Source organism: Syzygium oleosum, unplaced genomic scaffold (assembly GCF_021117445.2).
Source record: "Syzygium oleosum isolate NSW1041296 unplaced genomic scaffold, Sole_v2.1 Sole_v2.39, whole genome shotgun sequence".
Taxonomy (NCBI): Eukaryota; Viridiplantae; Streptophyta; class Magnoliopsida; order Myrtales; family Myrtaceae; genus Syzygium; species Syzygium oleosum.
Window position 1 is genome coordinate 1,713,170 of NW_026607523.1, and position 25,215 is coordinate 1,738,384.

The 25,215-nt window shown below is 42.2% G+C and overlaps 1 protein-coding gene and 1 long non-coding RNA gene across 2 annotated transcripts; one reads left to right on the plus strand and one right to left on the minus strand.

Moving 5' to 3' along the window:
• Nucleotides 1-19,925: 19,925 nt before the first annotated feature.
• Nucleotides 19,926-20,759, minus strand: LOC115691956 (putative invertase inhibitor). The gene has a single exon (XM_030618708.2). The coding sequence runs from the start codon at nt 20,721-20,723 to the stop codon at nt 20,202-20,204; it is 522 nt and encodes a 173-aa protein (XP_030474568.2). The 5' UTR covers nt 20,724-20,759; the 3' UTR covers nt 19,926-20,201.
• Nucleotides 20,760-23,563: 2,804 nt separating this feature from the next.
• On the plus strand, nt 23,564-24,785 carry LOC130135944 (uncharacterized). Its single transcript, XR_008815083.1, has 2 exons — nt 23,564-23,672; nt 24,501-24,785. It is a non-coding gene; the product is annotated as an uncharacterized LOC130135944 (long non-coding RNA).
• The last annotated feature ends 430 nt before the right edge of the window (nt 24,786-25,215 follow it).

Sequence of the window (25,215 nt, forward strand, 5' to 3'; positions counted from 1 at the left end):
GTGGGAGAGCTCCTTCGAAAGGGCTTCTTGCGTGAAAGCAAAAGTCCATGTGCAGTTCCTGCGCTTCTCACGCCAAAGAAAGACGGCACCATGCGTATGTGTGTAGACAGTCGTGCCATTAACCGGATTACTGTCAAGTATAGGTTTTCGATTCTACGACTTGATGATATGCTAGACAGACTTGCTGGATCACAGATTTTTACGAAGATCGACCTTCGAAGCGGATACCACCAAGTTCACATCCGTCCTGGCGACGAATGGAAAACGGCCTTCAAGACAAGTGTGGGTTTGTACGAATGGCTTGTCATGCCGTTTGGACTCACTAACGCGCCTAGTACTTTCATGCGTTTGATGACTCAGGTTCTCAAACCTTTTATTGGCAAGTTTATGGTAGTTTTCTTTGATGATATTCTCATCTATAGTCCGGACGATCGACAGCACATGGAGCACTTGAGAGATGTCCTGCTAACCTTGCAGAAAAATCAATTATTTATTAATTTGAAGAAGTGCAGCTTCATGACCGAGCGACTCCTTTTCTTGGGTTTTGTTGTTGGAGCAGATGGTCTTCACGTTGATGCAGAAAAGGTAGCTGTGATCCGTGATTGGCCAGTTCCACAGAATGTTGGCGAGGCTCGAAGTTTCCATGGCCTTGCGACGTTCTATAGACGTTTTATTCGAGATTTCAGTACAATTGTAGCCCCGATCACTGATTGTTTAAAGAAAGGCAAATTCCATTGGGGTGATGAAGCTTCGGCCAGCTTCAAGCTTATCAAAGAAAAGCTCTTAACAGCACCAGTATTGATGCTCCCTGATTTTGAGAAAGTGTTCGAGTTGGACTGCGATGCTTTGGGTATTGGAATCGGCGCTGTTCTTTCCCAAGAAGGTAAGCCTATTGCTTTTTTTAGTGAGAAACTTAATGAAGTTCGTCGGCGGTGGTCTACGTATGAGCAAGAGTATTATGCTGTAGTGCGCGCTATAAAGCACTGGCAGTCCTATCTTTATCAGCAGGAATTTGTTCTTAACACCGATCATCATGCTCTTAAATATATCAAGAGTCAGAAGCACTTAAATCGAATGCATGCATGATGGGTTTCTTTTCTGGAGCAATTTAATTTTGTGCTTCGTCACAAAGCAGGTCATTTAAATAAAGTGGTAGATGCGTTGAGTCGACGTGCTGCGATACTCGTGACCATGTGCACTGATGTTGTCGGTTTTGATAACCTATGTTCTCTTTATTCTGAGGATGATGATTTTGGTGAGATATGGGAGAAGTGTTCTGAAACAGGCTGTCATGGCGATTTGATAATTCAAGAAAAATTCTTGTTCTTTTTCAATAGATTATGCATTCCTCGTGGTTCCTTGCGTGAATAACTCATTCGAGAGCTTCATGGTGGTACTCTCGGCGGACATTTGGGGTGAGATAAAACTGTAGCCTTGGTAGAGGAGCGGTACTATTGGCCTCAACTGAAGCGAGACATGGGGCGATTTGTCAATAAATGCTACATTTGTCAGACCGCTAAGGGCCACTCTCAGAACACTGGTCTTTATACCCCCTTGCCTATTCCTTCGGGTCCTTGGGTAGACATATCGATGGACTTCGTGTTGGGACTTCCTCGCACTCAACGGAGTTTAGATTCTGTTTTCGTGGTGGTTGACCGGTTTTTGAAGATGGCGCACTTCATCCCTTGTAAGAAAACTTCGGATGCTTCGCATGTGGCAAGTTTATTCTTTCGTGAAGTAGTCCGTCTCCATGGTGTGCCGAACACAATCACTTCCGATCGTGACACGAAATTTCTGAGCCATTTTTGGCGTACTTTATGGCGTTTGTTTGGGACTGATTTACAGTATAGTAGTTCTTTTTATCCCCAAACGGATGGTCAGACGGAAGTTGTGAATCGTACTATGGCGAATATCATTCGTTGCCTCTGCAGTGATATGCCTAAGCAGTGGGATCGGTATCTTGCTCTTGCTGAGTTCGCCTTCAACAACTCGGTTAACCGCTCTACCAGTACATCTCCCTTTCACCACAGCATACTCTGGATTTGGTTCCCTTGCCCAAGATTCCTGGCTATAGTGTCGCGGCGGAGAATTTGGCGATCAGAATTAATGAAGTCCAAGCTGTTGTTGCTAGTCAATTGGCTGCTTCTAATTCAAAGTATAAGGAGGATGCTGACAAACGGCGACGTTCGAAAATTTTTGAGGTAGGCGATGAGGTAATGGTTTTCCTGAGAAAGGAGCATTTTCCTGTAGGTACCTATAATAAACTGAAGCACAAGAAGATTGGTCCTTGCCGCATCCTGAAGAAGATCAATGACAATGCCTATGTAGTTGACCTTCCTGGTGATCTCAACATTTCCCCTACATTTAATGTGGCAGACTTATTTGAGTATCATGCTCCCGATACACCCCTCTATCCTAATCATAACTCGAAGGCGAGTTTTCTCGAAGAGGGAGGGAATGATGTAGAACAGTTAGCCTGTGATTATCTTGAAGAATGTGATCGCCGTAATCGCCGGAAATCTCGGCCGTTTTTCTGATTAGGCAGTTTTTTTTACTTTAGGCAATTTCGAATTATCAATATTTCGTTTGATTTTATTAGATAAGATTAGATTTGATTTTATTAGATTAGATTTGATTTGCTTTGATGTTATCTTCATTAATTCGGATATCTTTAGGAGTCCTATCATTATAAAAGGACGTCTAGCTTTGTATTCAAATAATATTATGAAATTGAATTGAATTCCAGTCAAATCGTGGAAGAGTTTTCCAAGTTATCGCTTCTATCTGCGTCATTTTATTATGCCCGAAAAGGGCGAACTTCCTTTGCGCTTGTAAGTAAAGATAAGGAAAGTAGTTTGCTTATGCTTCGCTGATTGCCATGTCGTATTCTGAATGAGCCCTGCCTAGAATTAGCACTCAGCCATTGCTCGATTTACCATCTTCGCTTATGTGGATTCCATCGTAGCGGTGATTCTTTTACGTCAGAGGAATTCATAGAAACAGATCTGTGTCAGAATAGCATGAGTCCAGCACCTCTGAAGTTATTTCGTATGTTAAGAAGTCCCGTCTTGCCTTTTGTTAGACGGTGTAGTCCAACATGGAAAAGTTCATATCAATTTGATCAAAACTTGTAAAATAATCTTGAACCGTGTGGATCATGATGTTCAGGGCTTTCTCTGAAATAGCTCGGTGTGACCGTTACGTGGTTCCTTTTCGCAAGTGGAAATGTCTGGCTTTTGGTTTGTCATATATGCGTAGCTTTTTACCATTTTTACCTAGCTATGTATTAAGAGCGTGCTTGTGCATGCCGGATGAAATTTCTGGGTTGAAAAATTTGCTACGTTACAAAAAGCTTTACCCGATCCATTTACCGTGGGCCCTGTACGTAAACAAGATAGATAAGTAAGTGTGGGCTCATGGCACCAACGTAAAACGAAAACTCCCCGGTCCACACAACATTCTAAACCCGAAGGAAAGGGCATGCCTTGCCGAGCCTACTTTTCCTCATGGTCCTTTTGGAAGTAACATACAATCTTTTACCATGCCTGAATTTTCTGTTTCTGAAACATGACTTTCCCTTCAAAAAATGTCAACGCAAATATCATTTATCGAAGCCAAAAACTAATTGAGAACACCCACAAGTTGAACACCAATCCTAAATTATCAATGAAATAAAAAAGTAATCAATAAAGCATGAACACATGGGATTGTGACTTGTCATGAATGTGTTCTTTAATTTCTTGATAGAAGCCATGCTAAAAGTAAAAGATATATACACGGTTATAACTTCCAACGGCTTTAATAAAACAAGTTAATGCATGGTCACTTCTCCATTAACCCAAAAAATATTGATCGGTGGACTCACTCATGACATAAGTATGCATGCAGATTCAAACCCTCCTAGCCAAACCCGAAAGAAGGAAGGCAAAACAAAACCGAACAATAATCCTTATGCAACCTCATCCAAAATATGCAAACACAGGGAAACAAAGATCAACATCAAACCCCCGCAGCAAAAGAAAAACAGGAAATAGCAAAGAAAAACAAAATCGAATGCTAATCCCGAGCAACCCCATCCGAAATTGATCTTGGAAAATTTAAAGATGACCCATTATCGCCTATAGAAATTTTTTTTATTCAAACAGGCAAACCATGTGGTAATTTGTTTAGATGTTATTTTGAAATCGACTTACCAGTTCTTTATCATCCAATATCAATACACGACTTTCTTGGCCACACACCACATCAAGAAAATGGGCTTCTTACGTAAACAAGAAAGAGGCTGTCTTTAGAGATGTCTACTCGTTCCGTAATGATTATATCTGATGGGTACAGGAACCAAGACTTAGAAATGGGCTTCTTATGTAAACAAGAAAATAAGCCACAAGAATTACAATCTTGGCTTTGGGAGGCTCATCGGAGCAATGGTCACATTTCCGACTTTCTTGGCCCGGTCTCAGTCGACCCGGGCTTAGATTGGATCGTCGCTCTCGAGCTGCAACCCCTTGAATGGGCCAATGGTTTTCTCACAATAGAAGGCTGTCCTTGACTCTACGAACCTCAAGCTCCATCATATATGTATTTCCACGAATTACATTTTCAAGGAAAATGTCCGAGGAAATTGAGGTGATATTATTTTCTGATTGGTGGTTCTTTTTTCTTATCTGTCCTATTGCTAACTCTCCTCACTTTTTTATTTTTGTTCTGCCTCTTGCAGAGCGCGGAAGTGGAACCCCGCACCTGTAATGCGAGCGTCCACACCCCCTCCAATCTCTTTAACAAAAGGGCCACATGCCTATTGACGATTGGTGGTTTAAAATTTTTTTGGGAAAAACAGGCTCTTCCCATTCAAAAATAGGATATTTTGGTGTATTTTTTCAATTATGTCTATAGTTATACCCTTAAACAAGCTCCTCTCACTCTCTTTTTTTTTTTTTTTTTTCATTTAGGCACGTATTGAGCTAAGTTCATCTTCCACTCCAAGGTAGAGAGTCACATTGAGATTAAAGATTTTCAAAATTGTATATCGGGAAGATATATCCCAAAAATCATCAAACGGTCAAATTCTTAAATTTTGCTACATAAAGCTTTTTTCTCAAGTTAAATGGATGAAAATCTTTCAATACTCGATTGATTTGAATTGAATTAGGTGTTGCATACTCTTAGACATGGCCCAACGAATGCATAATATATAATAATTCAAACTCATACTTTATACCCAAAAAAACAAATATTTTACAGTCTAATCAGATATTTTTTTTAAAGATTTAATTGGTCATATATACTCAAACTCGAGACGAAAAAAAAAAGGCAACCTGGTGCTAGTAGTTGGTGTAACTTGCTGACATTCGTGGATCTGGAGGAACCAAAGGCTATCCTAGACGAATTTATCTTTTCCCAGTGTATCTGTGAATCTAATCTTAGGATATGTTAAGGATATGCTTGCTGCGGGGATGGTAGAAACGAGATTATGTGCCACGGAGAGAAATTAAATAAGTTTGTGGTTGGACCCCTCTCGTTCTAATTGGATCAAACTCAATTCCGACAGGACCTCTACTTTTTTGCGATGACTAAGGCAATTGGCTTGCTGGATTTGCGCAAACGGTGAGAGTGTGTATTACCAAACTAATTGCGGAGGTCAAATCAACTTCAATATTCAACTTGATCTTTTGATTTCGGCAGCACACTCGTTTCTCAAATTGGAAATATAATCATATATTTTCAACGGGTCAATATTCTCCATAATTATAGAAAGGAAAATGCATGTGCAAATTGGCTAGCTAATTGGATTATCGAGTCTAATAATGCTGTGATAATCTTGTATTAGATGATAGACAGGCTACCAAGAGATTCAATTTATTTGTTGTTAGGGGATCGAATTGGATCGTGTTTTACTTAAGAGAGTAACATGTAATATTCAAGCTCTGCTGCTACAACGCTCCACAGTGAAAAGTATTATTTCAATTTACTCGCTCCACAAATTTTTGGGAGTCAAATGGCAATCTCAAAGAAGAAAATTAAAATTTTAAACTCACTTTAGCCGTTTTAGAATCCTACGAAAGAGGCAGGGTCTCCACCAGCAACCGTGCTTCCCATTTGCGCGACCTCTCATCTCTCTACAAATCCATCTCAAACAATCAATGTCTCTCTCTCTACGGTTTCATTTTTGCTTCTTCCACTTCTGCGAAAATCTTTAGTCAAAGATCAACAAAATGTTATATTTATAATGTGATCCCACATTTAGGGATATAGTTTTTGAAATAAAAACTTATCCATTGGGTTTGACCCACGTTTTCTCTTTTAAGTGACGGTTATCCACATACGGTTTTTCCACGTTTCGTACCCTTTCGGTGACAACCGCCCTCTTCGGTAACCGCCTTGATGGGAAGCGGTTTATAAAGACGAACGTTTATTCCATAAGGGCAGACACAAGGTCTAACGCAAACCCTCTTATTCGGTAATACACCATCAGTACGCGAGGGGATTGGGTTAGTAGAGTGCGCCTGTAATCGCTGTCAAATTAACGTTGAACTACTGTGGATTTCCGACGAACGTAAAGTCGAACAATGGCTGGAGGTCAGTTTATTTTCGATCTTGTTTTCCGCATTTGATTCTAATTGTGCCTAAAATTTGTTCTTCTATGCATGATTAGAATCGTTTAGTTTTAGTCTTACATTTGGTATCAGAGCATGTTTAGTGCCTCTGCCTTGTTTTTGTTGAATTTTGGGTGCATTTTTCGAGGCTTTTGAGATGAACAGTAATTCGCGCTTTTTGGGGCTAAGAGGGAAATCGCCGATTCCGGCCAAATTCGACGACCCACCGCTCGACTTCGGACCGGCACGGTCGCACCGCCATGGAGATGAATAGCCCTAAGTTAATCTGGCATATTGGTGATCGCCGGAGGCTGTTTGAGCGGCGGAAGTTGCGGGTTAGGGTTTGTGCGTTTTGACGAAATTTTGCTTGATTCGAGTCAATTTCTTGGTTGTTTTCACCGATTTTTGGGTCCATGTGGTCGCGCCGACGTGGTCTCCGAAACCCATAAATTATTTTGGTGTGAGATGGGCTACCGGAGGAGACCCATTCGGTCGAAAGCGCGGCGGAACGGCGAAAAAAAATGGCGAGAAAAGGCTTCTGTTTGCGCGGAGGAAGAAGGCACATGGCCCCACGCGCACACAACCGTTGGCGCGTGGTCGCCACGTGCGCGCAACTGCAGGCGCGTGCGGCCCACACGCGCGGTAGTTGCAGGTGCGTGCACCGCACGCGCCCGAGCGGTAAAGAAGGCACGTGCACGCCACGCGCCCGCGCATAGGGCAGGCGCGTGCACGGCACGCGCCCTGGGACCGGCGAAACCCTTCTTTATTTTTTACGCTTCTATCCCTGACTTTATATGTTATTGCAATTCTGCCCCTTGCCTAATTAAATTTATTGTTTTGTCCTTCATGCATTTTATGAATATTTTTATGCATGAAATTAAATGTCCAGTGATCCATATATTTTAATTAATTGGGGAGTAGCCACAACATCTTTAATTAATTAAATTATATATTAAGAGCATTCGGATCACATTTGGAAATGGACATTGATTGTAATTAATCTTATTAATATGATAAATTTTATCCCACATGAATTTTCATTATATTAATTTGATTAATTAGGTGGAAATATCATATTATTTTCTTAATTTATCCACAGGGATTAAGGAAGGGATATAATATGATAGTTTCTTCATGAAGTATTTATGAATCTATTTAAATTAAAAACTTAGCCCACAGGCAGTTTTTATGTTATGTTATTCATAATTTGTGACATGTCTTACATTGGTAGAATATGATATATGTTAATTTTGCCTCAAATTTTGTGACATAAGCATGATTATTTGATATGCAGTTTTACAACCTGTGAATTTCTCTGAATTTAAGAGTGATGTTCCCATACTGAATGGTGAAAACTATAAAGTTTGGAAGGAGTCAATTCTTCGTCAATTGGGGTGCATGGACATTGACTATGCTATAAGGAAAGACGAACCACCTGCTCCTACTGACACGAGCACTGCAGCTGAGATAGCCCTTTATGAACAGTGGGAGCGGTCCAACCGCCTTAGTGTGATGTTGATAAGGACTAAAGTATCTCCTAGTATCCGTGGTTCAATCGCTGAGCATAGCAATGCTAAGGCTTTATTGGAGGCCATTGATGCGCAGTTTGAGACTTCAGAAAAGGCACATGCCATGACCCTGATAATGAAGTTTTTATCTCTAAAGCTCACAAGTGTTAGAGGTGTGCGTGAGCACATCATGAAGATGAGGGATATTGCAGCTCAACCGAAAAACCTTGAGGTTGAGATATCTGAATCATTTCTTGTGTACTACATTCTGAACACTCTCCCACAACAGTATGCACCTTTCAAGATCTCCTACAACACACATAAGAATAAATGGTCAATTAATGAACTTATGACCATGTGTGTTCAATAGGAAGAGAGGCTGATTATGGAATTGGGAGAAAGTGCTCATTTGGCAACACAAGAAAGGAATAAGGGTCACGGCAAGCAGAAGGGGAAAGGTAAAATACCTCCCCAAGCTGACATTAAGAAGGAATCCAAATGTTTCTTTTGTAGAAAGAAGGGGCATATGAAGAAGGATTGCGTCAGATTTAAGGCTTGGCTCAAGAAGAAAGGTAATCCAACCTCCTATGTTTGTTATGAATCTAATATGGCTGATGTGAGTCACAACACTTGGTGGATTGATTCTGGTTCTATAATCCATATTTCGAATTCCTTGCAGGGTTTTCAAAACCACAGGAAGCCAGTGGGAAATGAACAAAGCATCTATTCGGGAAACAAGATGCGTTCGCCTGTAGAAGCTATTGGGACATGTAGATTAGTTCTCAATAGTGGCTTTGTTTTGAATTTGGAAAGGACCTTTTATGTTCCAAGTTTCTCTAGAAACTTAATTTCAGTTTCAAGACTTGTACCTTTGGGTTACTCTTTTAACTTTTCAGATTCAAACTTCAGTTTATTGTTTAAATCTGAAATTGTTGGGAGTGGTATTTTGTCTGATGGTCTTTTTCGAATTAATTTACAAGACAATGCCTATTATAATGCGATACATGTTCATGTTAATGCTGGTATAAAACGAAATGTTGTGAATGAAGATTCCTCTATGTTGTGGCACCGGAGATTGGGACATATCTCCATAGATAAAATTAAGCGATTAGTAAATGATGGAGTACTCGGTACTTTGGATTTTACTGATTATGATATTTGCGTGGACTGCATAAAGGGAAAGCAGACCAACAAGACAAAGAAAGGTGCCAAGAGGAGTACAGACATATTAGAAATCATACATACGGACATTTGTAGTCCTGATATGGACTCGTATGGTCAGAAATACTTTATCTCCTTCATTGATGATTACTCACGTTACATGTATCTCTACTTGCTTCATAATAAGCATGAAGCGTTGGATGCCTTTAAGGTTTTTAAGGCGGAAGTAGAGAAACAATGCGGCAAGCAAATTAAGATCGTGAGATCAGATAGAGGTGGAGAATTTTATGGTAGATACACTGAAGATGGACAAGCACCTGGTCCGTTTGCAAAGTTTCTTCAAGAGAATGGGATAGTTGCCCAATACACTATGCCAGGTTCTCCGGACCAAAATGGCGTAGCAGAAAGAAGAAACCGAACTTTATTGGACATGGTGCGGAGTATGCTTAGTACCTCCAAACTTCCTAAGTCCTTGTGGACTGAAGCTCTTAAGACGGCAGTGTACATATTAAATCGAGTTCTAACCAAGGCTGTCCCAAAGACGCCTTTTGAGTTATTCAAAGGTTGGAAACCAAGTTTGCGACATGTACGCATTTGGGGATGCTCATCTGAAGTAAGAGTCTATAATCCACAGGAAAAGAAGTTGGACCCAAGGACTGTATGTCACGCCCCGAACCCCAACGGGCTCGCGACACCCCTCGATGGTCGATCATTGAACGCGACGTCCCAGGACGCGTCGCCGACCCAAACGAAACACCCAACAATAAAGGCAAGCGGAAGCGAAATAGAAACAACCCAGACAATAGACAATGACAACGGGATAGCATAGGCACAAATCAACAGACGCATATCATAAAACTGACAGTCACTTACAACATTAAATCTAGGTCACTAGCTTCAAAACCACATTTATCAAAAGGGGGCGGTGGTTGACAAGCTTATTTCTTCTACAAAAATATACTCAAAAGACAGGGTAAATTGATCTATCCTTCAATCCCTGTAGTACTCTGGCGGCATCTCTAAGTTGATCACGGTCACGGATCTGAAAGTGGTTATATAATAACCGTGAGAATACATCTCAATAAGCAGACAACATAAACCCCACATAGGCCAATGCGTACCCAAACGAGTCTAAAAATGCAATCTAATTATTCACATAGCAAATTTCATATAATGTACTTACCTTGCCTCAAATCACACGCTAGCTCTACACATTAGTCAAATCACTATAATACAATAACACTTCACGTACATATCACAATCACTCGAACGTCATTCACACGTACATTCACCAATTCCATTAGGTACAATACACATGCGCATTCATCTAACTTTTTCATGACCCGGGTCAACACCCCACAGGTCCTTTCTCGCCACCCGCGTCAACACGCTCCAGGCTGGCAGCCCTCCGATCAATCCGGGCTTTGTCCCGCGTCAACACGCTCCAGGACCATTCTCACGACCCGGGTCAACACCCTACAGGTCCTTTCTTACAACCCGGGTCAACACCCTACAGGTTGGCAGCCCTCCGATCAATCCGGGCTTGTTCAAGCAACCACACACGCCATACAATTCACTCGAACCAAGTGTCAGTCACATGTCAAGCTAACACAAGCACCACATCTATCACTGCAATTCAAGCTCACATAGAGTGCGTCAACCCAATCACAAGTGACCAACGCGAATGACAGCCAATCGAGCATTGAATCACACATAAACAACCAATGCTCTTGACATAGATTTCCACCATCAGATAAGTCATAAAATCAGCCATAACCCGCCACAAAATCAGCCACACCTAGCACATCAAACAACCGAGATTCTAACAACTAAAGATACAAATGCGCACTCACAACCGGTCATCTCAAGGCAACAACAACCAGCCATAGAAACACCGAATATTATACACTAATCGTGTGTCAATTCAACCTACTAACCCGGCATTAATTCATCGCGACACGACTCGCCACTCCGACACATATTAATCCGCATTTCATTCAATAACCCAACCAACGTCACTTCTTCATCCCGCTAAAATCCAGCCATCAAAATAACCATCGACATATGCGATTCGGGCACCAAATCAACCCACACATCTAGCAACGCTCAACCGAAACATAACTCACCATTCCAACATGATTTAACACACATTTCACTCGATAATCCAACCGATGTCACTCCACCAAACCAACCATCGAGGCCCGCCATAATCTATCACCGAATCAGCCATAAACAATTTAAATTCCAGCCATAATCAATCCGCAACTCTAGCAACTCAATCAGTCCTCAAACAACCCTCAAACCACACTAATTAGTCCCTAAATAAGTCTACTAGTACCCAATGTCCTAGACAAGATTTAGGGAATCGCTTACATCGATTTGAGCAATAAAATGAGGCTGGACAGCGGGGAAGTCGTCGGAACGGCGGCGGTGGCGGCGATTGGCGAGGCTCTCGGCCACAGCCGGGCGGCAAGGAGGTCCGGCTGAGGCGGCAGTAGCTCGGTGGCATCAAGGGAGAACCGGGGCCTCGCCAGTACAGCAGCAACTCCGGCGTTCGAGCGGCGGCCCACGGCGGCGACGGGAACAGGGGCGGTGAGGGCAGAGCAGGGAATGGGAGCGGTGGCCAGAACAGGGGAGGGGGTGGTGTCGGGTGACCGGCCAGGCAGTGGGGTGGCGGTCGGTGACTGAGGCGGCAACGGCTGGCCGGGCGGCTCACGGCGGGGAGCAGCGTCGGCACGGCCAGATCTGGCCCGAGTCGGAGGGAGAGAGAGAGAAGGGAAGAGAGTAACGGGGACGGTAGGCTCGGACGATCGGCGGCACGGACGGTGGCTCCGGGTCGACGGGAACACCGGCCAGACGGGCGGTGAGGCGCACGGCGGCGGATGACGGCGCGGTGGAAGACACGCGCCAGAAGGGGTCGGGAAGCGAAATCTGGAACATAGGGGGAGACCAGCCAGTCGGGGGCGGCGGTTGGCGGACGGCGGCACGGCGGTCGAGCTAGTTGGCAACGGCGGCGACGCACGGCGGCCAGGCGAGCTCAGGCGATCGGCGTCGGGCAGTAAGGAGAAGAAGCAGAAGCAAGAGCAGAACCAAATGCGAAAGAAAGAAGGAAGAAGAAGAAGAAAGGAGAGAGAAAGAAAGGAGAGAGAAGAAGAGAGACGAGAGAGAGAAGGTCTGACGGATGGGGGGACAAACGTGCATAGGGGAAAAGTGACCAGAGAGAGAGAGAGACGCGAAATAAATAAATAAAGATTCAAATAATAATTGCGATTCGATGGCCCATATTTAAAACTGAAAACGATCTAAAGGTCCAAATTAATCCTAGAATATAATAAGGGACAAAGGCCAAATTAATTAAATCAAATTACCAAGAGGGAGGTCTACTAGTCCAAATTCGCACCCGGTCAAAAATTCACTTTTCACATATGTCGAGCAATCTCGAGGCCGACCACAATAATATCGACACCGTCCAATTAAATTCGTCCCGAAACTCTGAGAAATTCGACACCAAAGTTTGGGCTCTAAATAACGGCAAAATTCGATCGAATGCGATTCTAGCAAAATCTCAAATTTAAAACAATAACCGGGAGTGATCAGTTCCCGGACGAGATTTAACTATAAGCACATTGACGAATTACACGTTTTATAAATCCCAAAAATGGGCCGAAATTCGGAATGTTACACTGTAAGTGGGTATTTCATTGGATATGCCGAAAAATCCAAGGGATTCGGGTTTTATTGTCCATCTCATACTACTAGGATTGTGGAATTAAGAAATGCTAAGTTTCTTGAGAGTGACTTGATTAGTGGGAGTGATCGATTGAAGGACATTGTTCCTGAGAAAGATCATTCAGATACTCAACCTTCCACTTCAAGTATTAGGTTGGTTGTTATTCATAACGCCCCTTCAGTTTAGCCGGCTATTGAACAACCAACTATTGAAGTTCCACAACTTGCTGATAATGATCCGGTAGATCTAGTTGTTCAACAATTACCAGAAGCTGTTGAACAACCAGTTGAACAACACGCTCCTCCAGAGAACGTTGATACAACATTAAGAAGATCTACTAGAATGAGGAAATCAGCAATTCCTAGTGATTATATTGTGTATCTACAAGAGTCTGACTATAATATTGGAGCTGAGAATGATCCTGAAACGTTTTCACAAGCCATGAGTAGTAATAAATCCAATTTGTGGTACAATGCCATGAAGGATGAGATGAGTTCTATGACATCAAATAAAGTCTGGGATTTGGTTGAGTTGCCTAATGGTGCAAAAGCCATTGGTTGTAAATGGGTCTTCAAAACTAAGAAGGACTCGTTGGGCAACATTGAGAGATATAAAGCTAGACTCGTTGCCAAAGGATTCACTCAAAAAGAAGGAATCGATTACACGGAGACCTTTTCTCCTGTATCTAAGAAAGTTTCTCTTCGTATTGTTTTGGCCTTGGTTGCCCATTTTGATATGGAATTACATCAAATGGATGTGAAACGGCGTTCCTCAATGGGGAACTAGAGGAGGAGGTATACATGAAACAACCTGAAGGATTCTCCTCTAGTAAAGGTGAGCAATTGGTATGCAAGCTTAAGAAATCTATATATGGCTTGAAACAAGCATCCCGTCAATGGTACTTAAGGTTCCATGATGTCATCTCTTCATTCGATTTTGTAGAGAATATCATGGATCAATGCGTATACCAGAAGGTCAGTGGGAGCAAAATTTGTTTTCTTGTGCTAAATGTGGATGATATTCTACTTGCAACCAATGATAAGAGGTTGTTGCACGAGGTGAAACAATTCCTTTCTAAGAGTTTTGACATGAAGGATATGGGTGAGGCATCTTATGTCATTGGCATTAAGATCCATAGAGATAGAACTCGAGGAGTTTTAGGACTATCTCAAGAAATCTATATCAATAAGGTCTTGGAGAGATTTCGGATGAAAGATTGTTCACCAAGTATAGCACCCATTGTGAAGGGTGATAGGTTCAATTTGAACCAGTGCCCGAAGAACGATCTAGAAAGGGAACAAATGAAGAACATCCCATATGCTTCTGCTGTCGGAAGCTTGATGTATGCTCAGGTTTGCACTCGACCTGACATCGCTTTTGCTGTGGGAATGTTGGGAAGATATCAGAGTAATCCAGGAATAGACCATTGGAAAGCTGCAAAGAAAGTGATGAGATACCTTCAAGGTACTAAAGGCTACATGCTTATGTATAGACGAACTGACAACTTGGAAGTAGTTGATTATTCGGATGCGGATTACGCTGGTTGCGTTGATTCTCTAAAATCAACATCAGGATACATTTTTATGTTAGCTGGCGGAGCCGTGTCATGGAGGAGTGCGAAGCAGACTTTGACTGCTACTTCCACTATGGAGGCTGAGTTCGTTTCTTGTTTTGAGGCTACCTCGCATGGTGTATGGTTGAAGAGTTTCATTTCAGGGCTTAGAATTGTTGATTCTATTTCTAGGCCATTAAGAATATATTGTGACAATTCAGCTGCGGTTTTTACGGCTAAAAATGCTAGAAGTGGCAGTCGAAGTAAGCACATCGACATTAAGTATTTAGCCATAAAGGAACATGTTAAGGAGAATAAAGTGGTCATTGAACACGTTCGCACTGAATTGATGATAGCTTATCCTTTAACCAAAGGCATGCCACCAATGAAGTATAAGGATCATGTGGCTAGTATGGGAATAGTTCCCATAATGTGATTTATTGTCGTACGGATGACTTTTGTTGTTTGAAACTCTTATTCAATTGTAATGTTATTCTCAATTTCTGGTGTACACATTCAGTTGTTTAGAGAATAACAATTATCCTTGGTTCTGGAATAAACATAGGGTTTATTCATTAAGATGTGTTGTCACACATGGGCTAACATTAAAGGAATAAGATGCATTGTAATACATGGAAGATATTACTCGTTCTTAGAGGACATGTCGCCATGATTCATGTGTCTTGTTTCTTTTCTTAAGCATAAGGTTTTCGTGGATTTGGTTGGGTAATCCGTATGATGAAAATGTTGGGATCAAGTGGGAGAATGTTATATTTATAATGTGATTCCACATTTAGGGATATAGTTTTTGAAATAAAAACTTATCCATTGGGTTTGACCCACGTTTTCTCTTTTAAGTGACGGTTATCCACATACGGTTTTTCCACGCTTCGTACCCCTTCGGTGACAACCGCCCTCTTCGGTAACCGCCTTGATGGGAAGCGGTTTATAAAGACGAACGTTCATTCCATAAGGGCAGACACAAGGTCTAACGAAAACCCTCTCATTCGGTAATACACCATCAGTACGCGAGGGGATTGGGTTAGTAGAGTGCGCCCGTAATCGCTGTCAAATTAACGTTGAACTACCGTGGATTTCCGACGAATGTAAAGTTGAACAATGGCTGGAAGTCAGTTTATTTTCGATCCTGTTTTCCGCATTTGATTCTAATTGTGCCTAAAATTTGTTCTTCAATGCATGATTAGAATCCTTCAGTTTTAGTCTTACACAAAAATCCCAGAAAAGAACCACCGTTTCTACGGCGAGATAGGAATCACCCGAAGTGGCAAAGCCTTCGTCGACTCAACAGATTGAGACGAGCCTTTGCTTGGCCTAGTTTGGTGTGGCTCGATTGATTGATACTCATTTCCGCTTCCCTTTTCTTGCAGAAGCCACTCGTTTCTTTTTCCTTCCCCTTTCCCACCGTCGTTGATGGCCGCGAAGTCCCTCCGATGCCGCCGGGGAGGGGCCTCGGCCAGGGCCGCTTGCTAGCGTCGGTGCCTCCCGGATGACGCCGACGAGTCGCAGGAGAGAGCCGGCGACATGGCGAAAGAGGAGGCGCGTGGCGATGAGTCGGACCACTCCACGAGTTTCGAGAGCTTGTTCCCGCACGATTTCTTTGACTTCCGGAGCTCGGCTACAAGTTTGTTTGACGAGTACGCGAGCTTCGGAGAGAGACGATCTTCAAGGACGAATTCCAGGATGTGTTCAAGAACCCAGGTGAGGTTTTCGGGTTAGGATTCGGGCCGGGTATAGGTACGGGTACGGGTCCCTCCGGTTGGAACGTAGACGACCACTTCCATGACATCGCGCACTTGTTGGGGACGGACCCTCTATAAGCAATGTGAATTTTCTTTGTTCTCGTGTTTTTCAAATCGAGTTCTGTGGTGTTGTTTAGGTTGTGTCGGTCACCGGCCGGCGACAGTTTTGAATCGGCGACGTTTGTTTTGCCCTTGTTCTGGTGTCGAGTTGTTAAGTTTGCCGTCAAGGTAATGGTGGCGGACGAGTTTGTGCTACGTGTTCGCCGTTGAGATTATGTTCGTGTTGGAAACGTGCCATGCGCGGGACGGAAGCATGCATAAATAAAGATGTTTTTTCAATATCATTTCGTGGACTTTTAAAACGAGGACGTATGTGGGCGCATTCGTCTCGCGGTCGAATTGTTTTCTGCGCCCAAGGTTCTTGTTGACATTTGACAAAATTGGTAATTCGTTTGTCGTCCCAGAATACACAAAAAGAGCACACATAGCTGGATGGTCATAACGTTGCCTTCCTTCGTCGAAAGTAACTTCCTAAATTAATTTAGCGTAACACCTTACACGGCATGGAAGTCGTGAAATGAATGAAATTATTTAGTGTACTCGAATCAAATCGCTACTCTGTTGATTTAGTGGCACGAATTTGATCTAGACAGGGTTATTGGGATAAGTTCGAGTTCAAGAGATAGACTCGAGTGTATATTTTTAAAAAGTGTTTTAACTTGGGATAACCATGTTTTTAGCTTTAAAAAAAGCAAAAACAATAATACCAATATCATTCTTCAAACTTTAAAACTGGAAACAGTTTCCTTGTTCCATCTATAAACAAATTTCCAATCGGACCTATTCACTAGCATGTTCACAGAAATTTCGCAAGGGCCAAAACAAGCCCTTATGCTCCTTCGAATATATGTCTAAGGACGAAAAAAATAATCAACAGAACCCAAAAGTCTCCATGTCCTTACTATGGCTTATTTCCCACATAGTGACATAATTAAGGAAATTATGTTTAGAAATCATATATTGATGTGAGTGAGAGAGAGAGGCGGCCAGAGTCATGGTTAATGGCTAGAGGTCGAGTGGCTATAGAGGGCTTGGTCGGATTTAACGTTTTGTTCAATATGGCAATTAGAGTTCTGAACGTGAATTAATTGGATGATTATACTCGATGAATTTTGAAAGAGATACTGCGAGTCTATTCAAGGAGGGTAAGCTAAATCCATCCAATTCGTCCCCTAGTCGTAAAAGTTGTCAAATCCCTGATGCAAATATAAATCTTACATTGAAACCGCTCTATTTTTGAACAATTTTCTTCATAACCCCTCTACTTTTTACCCTAGTGATGACTCAAAGTGCAGCTATTTCAAACCAGTCAACCTCAACACAAAAGTACTTCAATACAGGCGTTATACCAAACTCACATGTCACGTGAACTTGCCCTACACCATGCCTGATGCTTCACATCATCCAGAAGAGAAATGTTTAAAAGAGAAAAGACAAGGAAAGAAATCCAATCGCTTCCGTAAATCTCTCCCTAATTCTGTAAATCTCAATTCATAACATTCTGGTTTTCTTTTCACTAAAAGATTGCACATCCATGCATGCAATGTGCTTCGTTAGGTCCCGACGCTCACAACCTCCATAATGATGCATCCATTTGGAGTGTCCCACCTCCAAAGAATGATATCGCCAACCTTGATTTGTCTCGCCAGGAACACATCACTCAAATCGAGAAAGTAATGGCCGGTCCTGTGACACTTGGCGAAGTATACATTCAAGCCGCGGAAATACAAAGGCCAATTCGCGCAATTGTTGTTGCCACACCTGCCGCCATGATTACATTCTGTGTCGTCGCGTATCATCACGTAGTGCCTATGGTCTGCCTGTATGTTTTGCACGACGGACGTTGGCCAGTGACGGAACATGTTATCAAAGGCTACGCGGTCCCTGACCGGCAGCTTCTCCATCCCAAGATCGAACTCATCGATGACCTTATAGAGGGTCGGGTGGTCGTGAGAGTCAGACCGGGGGAGCGAATCTTCATCCCCCATCTCCACCTGGTCGCGTTCGACCTCGTGGGGAATGTTCGGGGCCCTCTCCGCGCCTTCAACAGCTTTGCTCGGGAGGAGGTCACAGCATTACAAGGTGTTCTTCATCTGAGCTTGGTTGTTTGGGTCCGAAGATTCTTGCGGGGAGGATGATCCGGCGCTGCTGGACTCTGGAACATCGTTTGTTGGGGAAGAGTTGTGCATTTTCTTGATTTTCTTGCTGTGGTTATTTGTTGGTGGGAGGGTTTCGATGGAGGAGGTGGAAAGGCCGATCTTGATGGGAACAACTCCTCTGCAATATGGAACGAGCATGAACGGTGAGCAACACCGATGTTTAATCTTCTTTGTTAAGCGAAACAGATCACAAAAAACTGAAGAGAATGCAAACCCTAACCGTAAGTTTTTTCCTCTGTCATATGACTTTTGTGTTCGAGAAAACCAACCAGAACTATGAATGCTCGTGCAGCTCGAACAATCTGGCCTGGTCACTTTGAAATGTTCCACGAAATTGGCTCTCTTCTTCGAAGATGAAGAAGAAAGATGAATGTCAATGAATTTACTTATGTAAAACTCTTATCTTTCTTTCGTACGGTCAAATTCTTTTCTAGATAGAGACCGCTATAACAGATAAGACCAATCAGCAGAACGTCCTTCCCCTTTCACTTTTATTTTCTTGTGCGATTTCTTCTGTTGCTTAGGAGTCCCACCGAGGTAGCCGACCTTGGTATTTATCTACAATAAATAAATACCTGCAATTAGGACTGATATACATTATCCATTCGGATCGGATTTTGTACACGGCTTCAAACTCGAGATATAATTTGACAAAATCTTTGATTAAAGAAGTCGAGGGCGAATCTATTATATACACTTTCGCTTTACACGATTTCACGGATACTGCTAGGGTTAGTGAAATCATTTCTTCGCGAGATTCACGTTTTTATGAAGCCGTCATTTTTCTGTTTTAATTTTAATGTTATCACAGCATGTTAACTTTAGATCATTGCATTCTAGCAAAAAAAAACTTTAGATCATTGTAAGTTCAGAGATTTGTTTACATAAAAAAATCATTTAATGCATTTCATGTTAGAAATAGTATTCACCAGTTCTGTAAGTTTTAACGATGTTTACTGATTTAACTAATTTCCCTATCTTTAGTAGTTTCATTAATTTCATTTAATGTTTGATAAGTGTAAACGCAATTTATTTATAAGACAAACGGTTCTACGTCATTCAATCATCTAATAAATGGTATATATAATTTTTACATGATATTTTCTTCGGTTAATACCACGAAAAATCCCAAACCGGCACACATGAGACAAATTTACCCCAAATTAATTTTTTGACCATAAAAAATCCCAAACTGGTACCAACAAAGTGTGCTGGATCCTATATATTACATCATGCTACACGTAAGTAAAGACTAACTCTCCAAAGCAAAGTAAAGACTAACTCTCCAAAGCAACTTCATTAATAACATCAACCTGAAGTACACGAAAAGCATTGATCATGGAACTTAGCCTTAAAGCAGCGAGAAGACGATGACACGCAGACACCCATCAGATCTCCTTCATCTTCCAAAATCATTCAATTAATCACAAGGAGAAAGAGAAAACAGAAAATTGATAGGCCGCAGTGAGAAACGCTAAGAACTCCGATATAATCAATAAATCATGCAAGAAAACCACAGCATTATCATACCAGTTCATAAGCAAACGAATAAACGAATTCAAGTGCACGATCAAGTATGCCAAACACGACGATACAGGAGTCGACAGCAATGCAAGGCCACGACGTTCAACCCTAACTAATGGGGAGAACGCGAGAGTATCGTAACAATCGAGAGAGCCTAAGCCGACAACCGAAACTCGTCCTTGTTCCTCTCGGCCAACGGCGATGCCGCGACTTTCTCTGCAAACCCATCCTCGCACGTCGTCGAGGATTCCATCACTGAGCTCAAGTCGATGTTTACGTCCCAGTGCTTCTTGTACTTGTAGGGTCTGATCGACTTTTTAAGCGTCGGGATCGCGTCGGAGTACAGCTCCAAGCAATCTTGCAAGCATGGTTTGATGAACGGATGCATCTTCTCGCTCTTCAGAAGCTTCTTGGTGCAAGACCTCGTGTCGGTCACGTTGTGCCGCAGCAACTTGATGGAGATGAGGCCGAGGCCCCGGAGGTCGGCGAGGTGGCTGTTCAGGTTCGACTCGGGTGACAAGACGCAGAACTTGTAGCTGACGTTGGTGGGGTCTTCATGGGCGCATTTCGTGCACGTTTCGTGGATTACGCTGTTGGCACCGCCATCTGCAGATGCAGCGTGGAGGGAGGTGAGGAAGGAGACGAGCAGGAGGGAGAGGGAAGGACAGGGACTCATTTTTCTTTTTTCTTCTTGAATGAGTCTGGATCATGTCCCAAAAGTGGAGCAATGATTTATTTAGAAGCTAATCTTTGCATTTTGGTGGGTACATATACATGCGATGATGCCAAATTGGAGCAGTAATATATACCAGGCCTTTTTGTACTTCGTGTTTTACATAGATTTAATTTAGACATAACTTTTGTACTCCGTATTCGATGACATATGTCTCTCTTTTAGCATGACATATATCAAAGCCTACAATTGTTTTTTGGTTGATAACAACTAGATCACGCTTCTGATGATATACATTATCACTTGCTCGAACCCTATGAAGTTTTGCGCTTCCAATTCTGGTTGTGTATTTTGTCCATGCTTAGCAGATCACCATTAAAGTCTTAAACATATTGTTCGGATTTTAATTCAGTCTTAAACCTTTCAATTTTACCAATTGAGTCATAAACCTTTTGATAATTCGCCAATTTAGTCATTTCGATCAATTTTGGCCGGAAATCGCTGACGTGGATGCTCTCCGTTCTACGTGACGGGCCGGTGCTAACGTGGACAATTTTTGCAATTTTTAAAACTTTCTGGATTTATTTTCTTTTTTTTTCGTTCTTTGCCTTTTTGATAACCTCTAGAGAGTTCTAAAATAAAGATTAATCATGAAGAAAAATATTGGATAGCTCAGGAGGCCGTTTCATGATAATGATGCCATTCTTTCTCATATTAACCTTTTTTTCGATGTTCTTAGGTAAATTTACAAAACAAACGCGACGCATGCAAGAGATTAACAAGCTCAAAGGGCATATTTAGTTCTAAAACTGGAAGCGAGTGAAATTAAGCCATGGGCTAGTCATCATTCATTTCTAGTGGCCTTCGTCGCCGCTCCGCCCTAGGAGAGTTCTCCACCCATCGACGCCGGATCGCCGATTCGAAAGCGGATCAGCTCGTGGCCCGGCATGTACTTCTAGCCTGTCACCAACGCCTTGTGGCAAGCGAGATCCAAAATATTCGAGGAGGTCGGCGTTGCCAGTGCGAGCAAGAAAGCTGTGTCGCCGGAGAGCGAATTGGTTCCGAGGGGTCCGTCTAAGAGCTGGACGAGCATTTTCTACAAGATGTCTAGGGATTTTGTGCTAAGTGAGCAGTGTAGAAATCCTTGGAATGAGATCAGGATGGTGAAGCAGGTGGAAGACCGAGCTTTGAACAGCTATTGGATGGTGATTTTCCCTGGTTCTGAACGTGGTGCAATCTGTTCTCTGCGATGTTTCTCCAGCTTAAGTTTCTCGGTCTAAAAGTGAGTTTTGTACGTTAAACTTTTAAATGAAATGAGTCTTTTGTTTTCCAAATGAAAATTTAGCACTAGTTCAAGAAGAAGTGAAGGTCTGGAGGAAAATCTCTAGACAATGAGCAGTAAAATTGACCGATCAGAATTAGGAAATATATACTAAGGAAATATTAAGAGAAACAAATATATAATTTTAAAACATTACCTCAATGGGAATAAAGAGTAATAAATAGTAAGATTAATTCAACGAGAATAAGAAAGTGATGCTATCTATAATTACACGTAAAGTTGACTCGGGTCTATTGTGCATGATAAGTAATGGGATGTATTTACAAACAAACAAAGAATCTATTGGATAAATATGGGGAGAAGAATCGGGATAAACTATCATTGCAGTATAATATACCGTAGAGAGCAAATAATTACTCAAAGGAAAAAAAGAAATAGATCGAACGAGCCAGTCGAATTAAATAGATTTGGTTCCTGACGAACTCGACTCTTGTATAATATGAAATCGGGTTATGTTCGGTAAGAGTAAAGCGATCGTTATACGTAATGCAAATGAACTGACAATAATCTATCATCTTTGAAGCGATATGTCCTTTTACAATTTCATAATTATCATTACTATTGGAATCCTAAAAAGAGTAGTATTTTCATTCAAATAAGTGGAATGTGTAAGACTAGAGAAGCAGTCTTGATAAACATAAATTTTCAAAAGAAGATTATGTGTAATTTTGTGAAACTTTAATCCAACATAAGTGAAATTAAGTGAAGCTACTCCAAACCGGTTACCGCTTGAGGAGGTGTAAACCCTAGACGACCTTCCTTCGCCTCTATTTACTCCGAAGCCAACTCTCATCCTTCTCCCTCCCGCATTTCTCTCTTTCGCACGCAAACCAAACCAAACCAAAGCCAGATAATCTTAATCTCTCTCTCTCTCTCTCTCTCTCTCTCGCCCTCCGAAGATCAGCGTTCGTGTCGAAGATGGCTCCGAAGAACCGGATTCGGATCTCAAAGGATGTCAACCTCAACGATGACCAGGAGCAGGAGGATCCTCCTACGGCTTCGCAGAAGGACCGTCTCCCTGGGGCTTCGAATCAGAGGGGGATCTGGAAGGAGCATGCTAGGGCTGCGAAGTGGAAGGGGATCTCGAAGGTGCGCGAGGATCCTCCTACCTCTTCCAGCGCTGGTAAGCCTCTCCCTCATTCCAGATCTCAGGTCTGATGAATAGGAACTCTAACGAACGGGCCTGTTTTTTGCTCGGTTGAATCGTCTTTGCCTCTTTTAGGGTTTATAGGAACGTGTGATTCTTTCTGCGCTGTTGCGCTTTTGCCTGTAAGCTCGAGTTTGATTGCCACGTTTTGTGATGCTCGCGTGTTTCTGGGTCCTAAACAAAGAGGTAAAACTGATGGGTGCTCTTTGCTCTGCAAACGCATGCATAAACCTTGCTTCCAGTGGGGGTTTTCAGTCACCCATGCTCTTTCCCCGCTTCACTTTTATTTTCCTCTAGGATTGATTGCAAGATAACATCCGGCATCTGCTAATGTGCAGAAACAACCATGAAGCGGCGGCATTCCTGTTCACATCCCAGTTCTTCCCTTGGAGTCTGCGATGTTTGTGAGGAACTCCTTCCAGAAATTTGTGGTGTGCCATTTGAAATTACGCAGCGGTGGCTGGTATGACATCTTCTTAACCTTACGCTAATTAGAGATTTTGAGCGATGTTTTGCTTGTAGTAGTTCTTTCTTCCCTTTAAGGAATTGAACGACGATCGATCAGCCCGTGGCTTAATTTCACTCCCTTCCGGTTCTAAAACGGATTAGGCCGTTTAAGCTCCCTGATCTCTTAACACGCATCTCGTTTGCTTCGCCGGTTTAGCTAAAGAAAAACATAGAGAGAGAAGAAAAAGGCCATTCGAGAAAGAATGGCATCATTCTCATGAAACGACCTCCTAATTTATAAATGTGCAAACACAGCCGTTTAATATTTTTCTTCGTGGTTAGTCCTTATTCCAGAACTCTCTTGGGGTTATCCCTGTTAGATGCCCGACAATTAAGAAAGGGTTCACATTCCACTGACGATAGCATTCGATTAGCAAACTTATAGATACTCCACTCAATGCAAAGAGTTTTGTGCCGGTCATCGTTTATTCTGTTGCCCTAGCACTGGATTATCGACATTTCGTGTTTGCGTTTGTCATCGATATTGATTTCTCATATCCTTGAGTTACTAAACCATCCTTATACGCTAGCCTTCCAACTTTTTGTTTGTATAAAGTTAGTTGCGTGCTTAGCTTTAAAATGACATTTCGATCGATGATATAGCTGTGCATCAACTTCATTGACAGTTTGCGCCTCCCTTTTAGGCATTTGAGGCCTGTATTTTTTGTGTCTTGCCCTTCTCTGTCGGTTCTTTTACTTCATTACTTTCCTGGAGTGCTTCTCAAACAAAAAGTATGACTCTGCGATTCGTATCTGTCTGAGTGAAGTTTTCTTTTCAGGGAAGAATTTCAACCGAAGATGTTCTTTGGGTTTGGCCTTGACCGAGGAAATCTGTGTCCCACCTTATCTCTGTTGGAATACTTCCCATCCTAGAGCTTCATTGTGCACCTCAATACTTAAAAAAGCTAGGAAGGTTGATCGGCTATTTTGCAGTAATGTCAAGTCGGAAGAATTGGATATTCCTCCTTTTAGCTTCGTGTTTACGCGTCTTCTATATGCCAGAAAAGGGTGAACTTCCTTTGCGCTTGTAAGTAAAGATGAGGGAAGAAGTTTGTTTACGTTTTACTGATTGCCATGTCGTATTCTAAATGAGCCCTGCCCAGAATTAGCATTCAACAATTGCTCGATTTTCCATCTTAGTGGTGATTCTTTTCCGTCAGAGGAATTCAAGAGAACAGATCTGTGTCAGAATAGCATGAGTCCAGCACCTCTGAAGTTGTTTCATATGTTAAAAAGTCCCGTCTTGCCTTTTGTTAGACAGTGTAGTCCAACATATAAAAGTTCATATCAATTTGATCAATACTTGTAAAATAATCTTGAACTGTGCGGATCATGATGTTCAGGGCTTTCTCTGAACTAGTTCGGGGTGACCGTTACGATGTTCTTTTCGCAAGAGGAAATGTCTAGCTTTTGGTTTGTCGTATATGCATAGCTTTTACCATTCTTACCTAGCTGGATATGATGTATTAAGAGCGAGCTTGTGCATGCCGGATGAATTG

Bases quoted from the DNA above. Each gene is read 5' to 3' on its own strand.
- LOC115691956 (XM_030618708.2), bottom strand. From the start codon at position 20,723: ATGAGTCCCTGTCCTTCCCTCTCCCTCCTGCTCGTCTCCTTCCTCACC.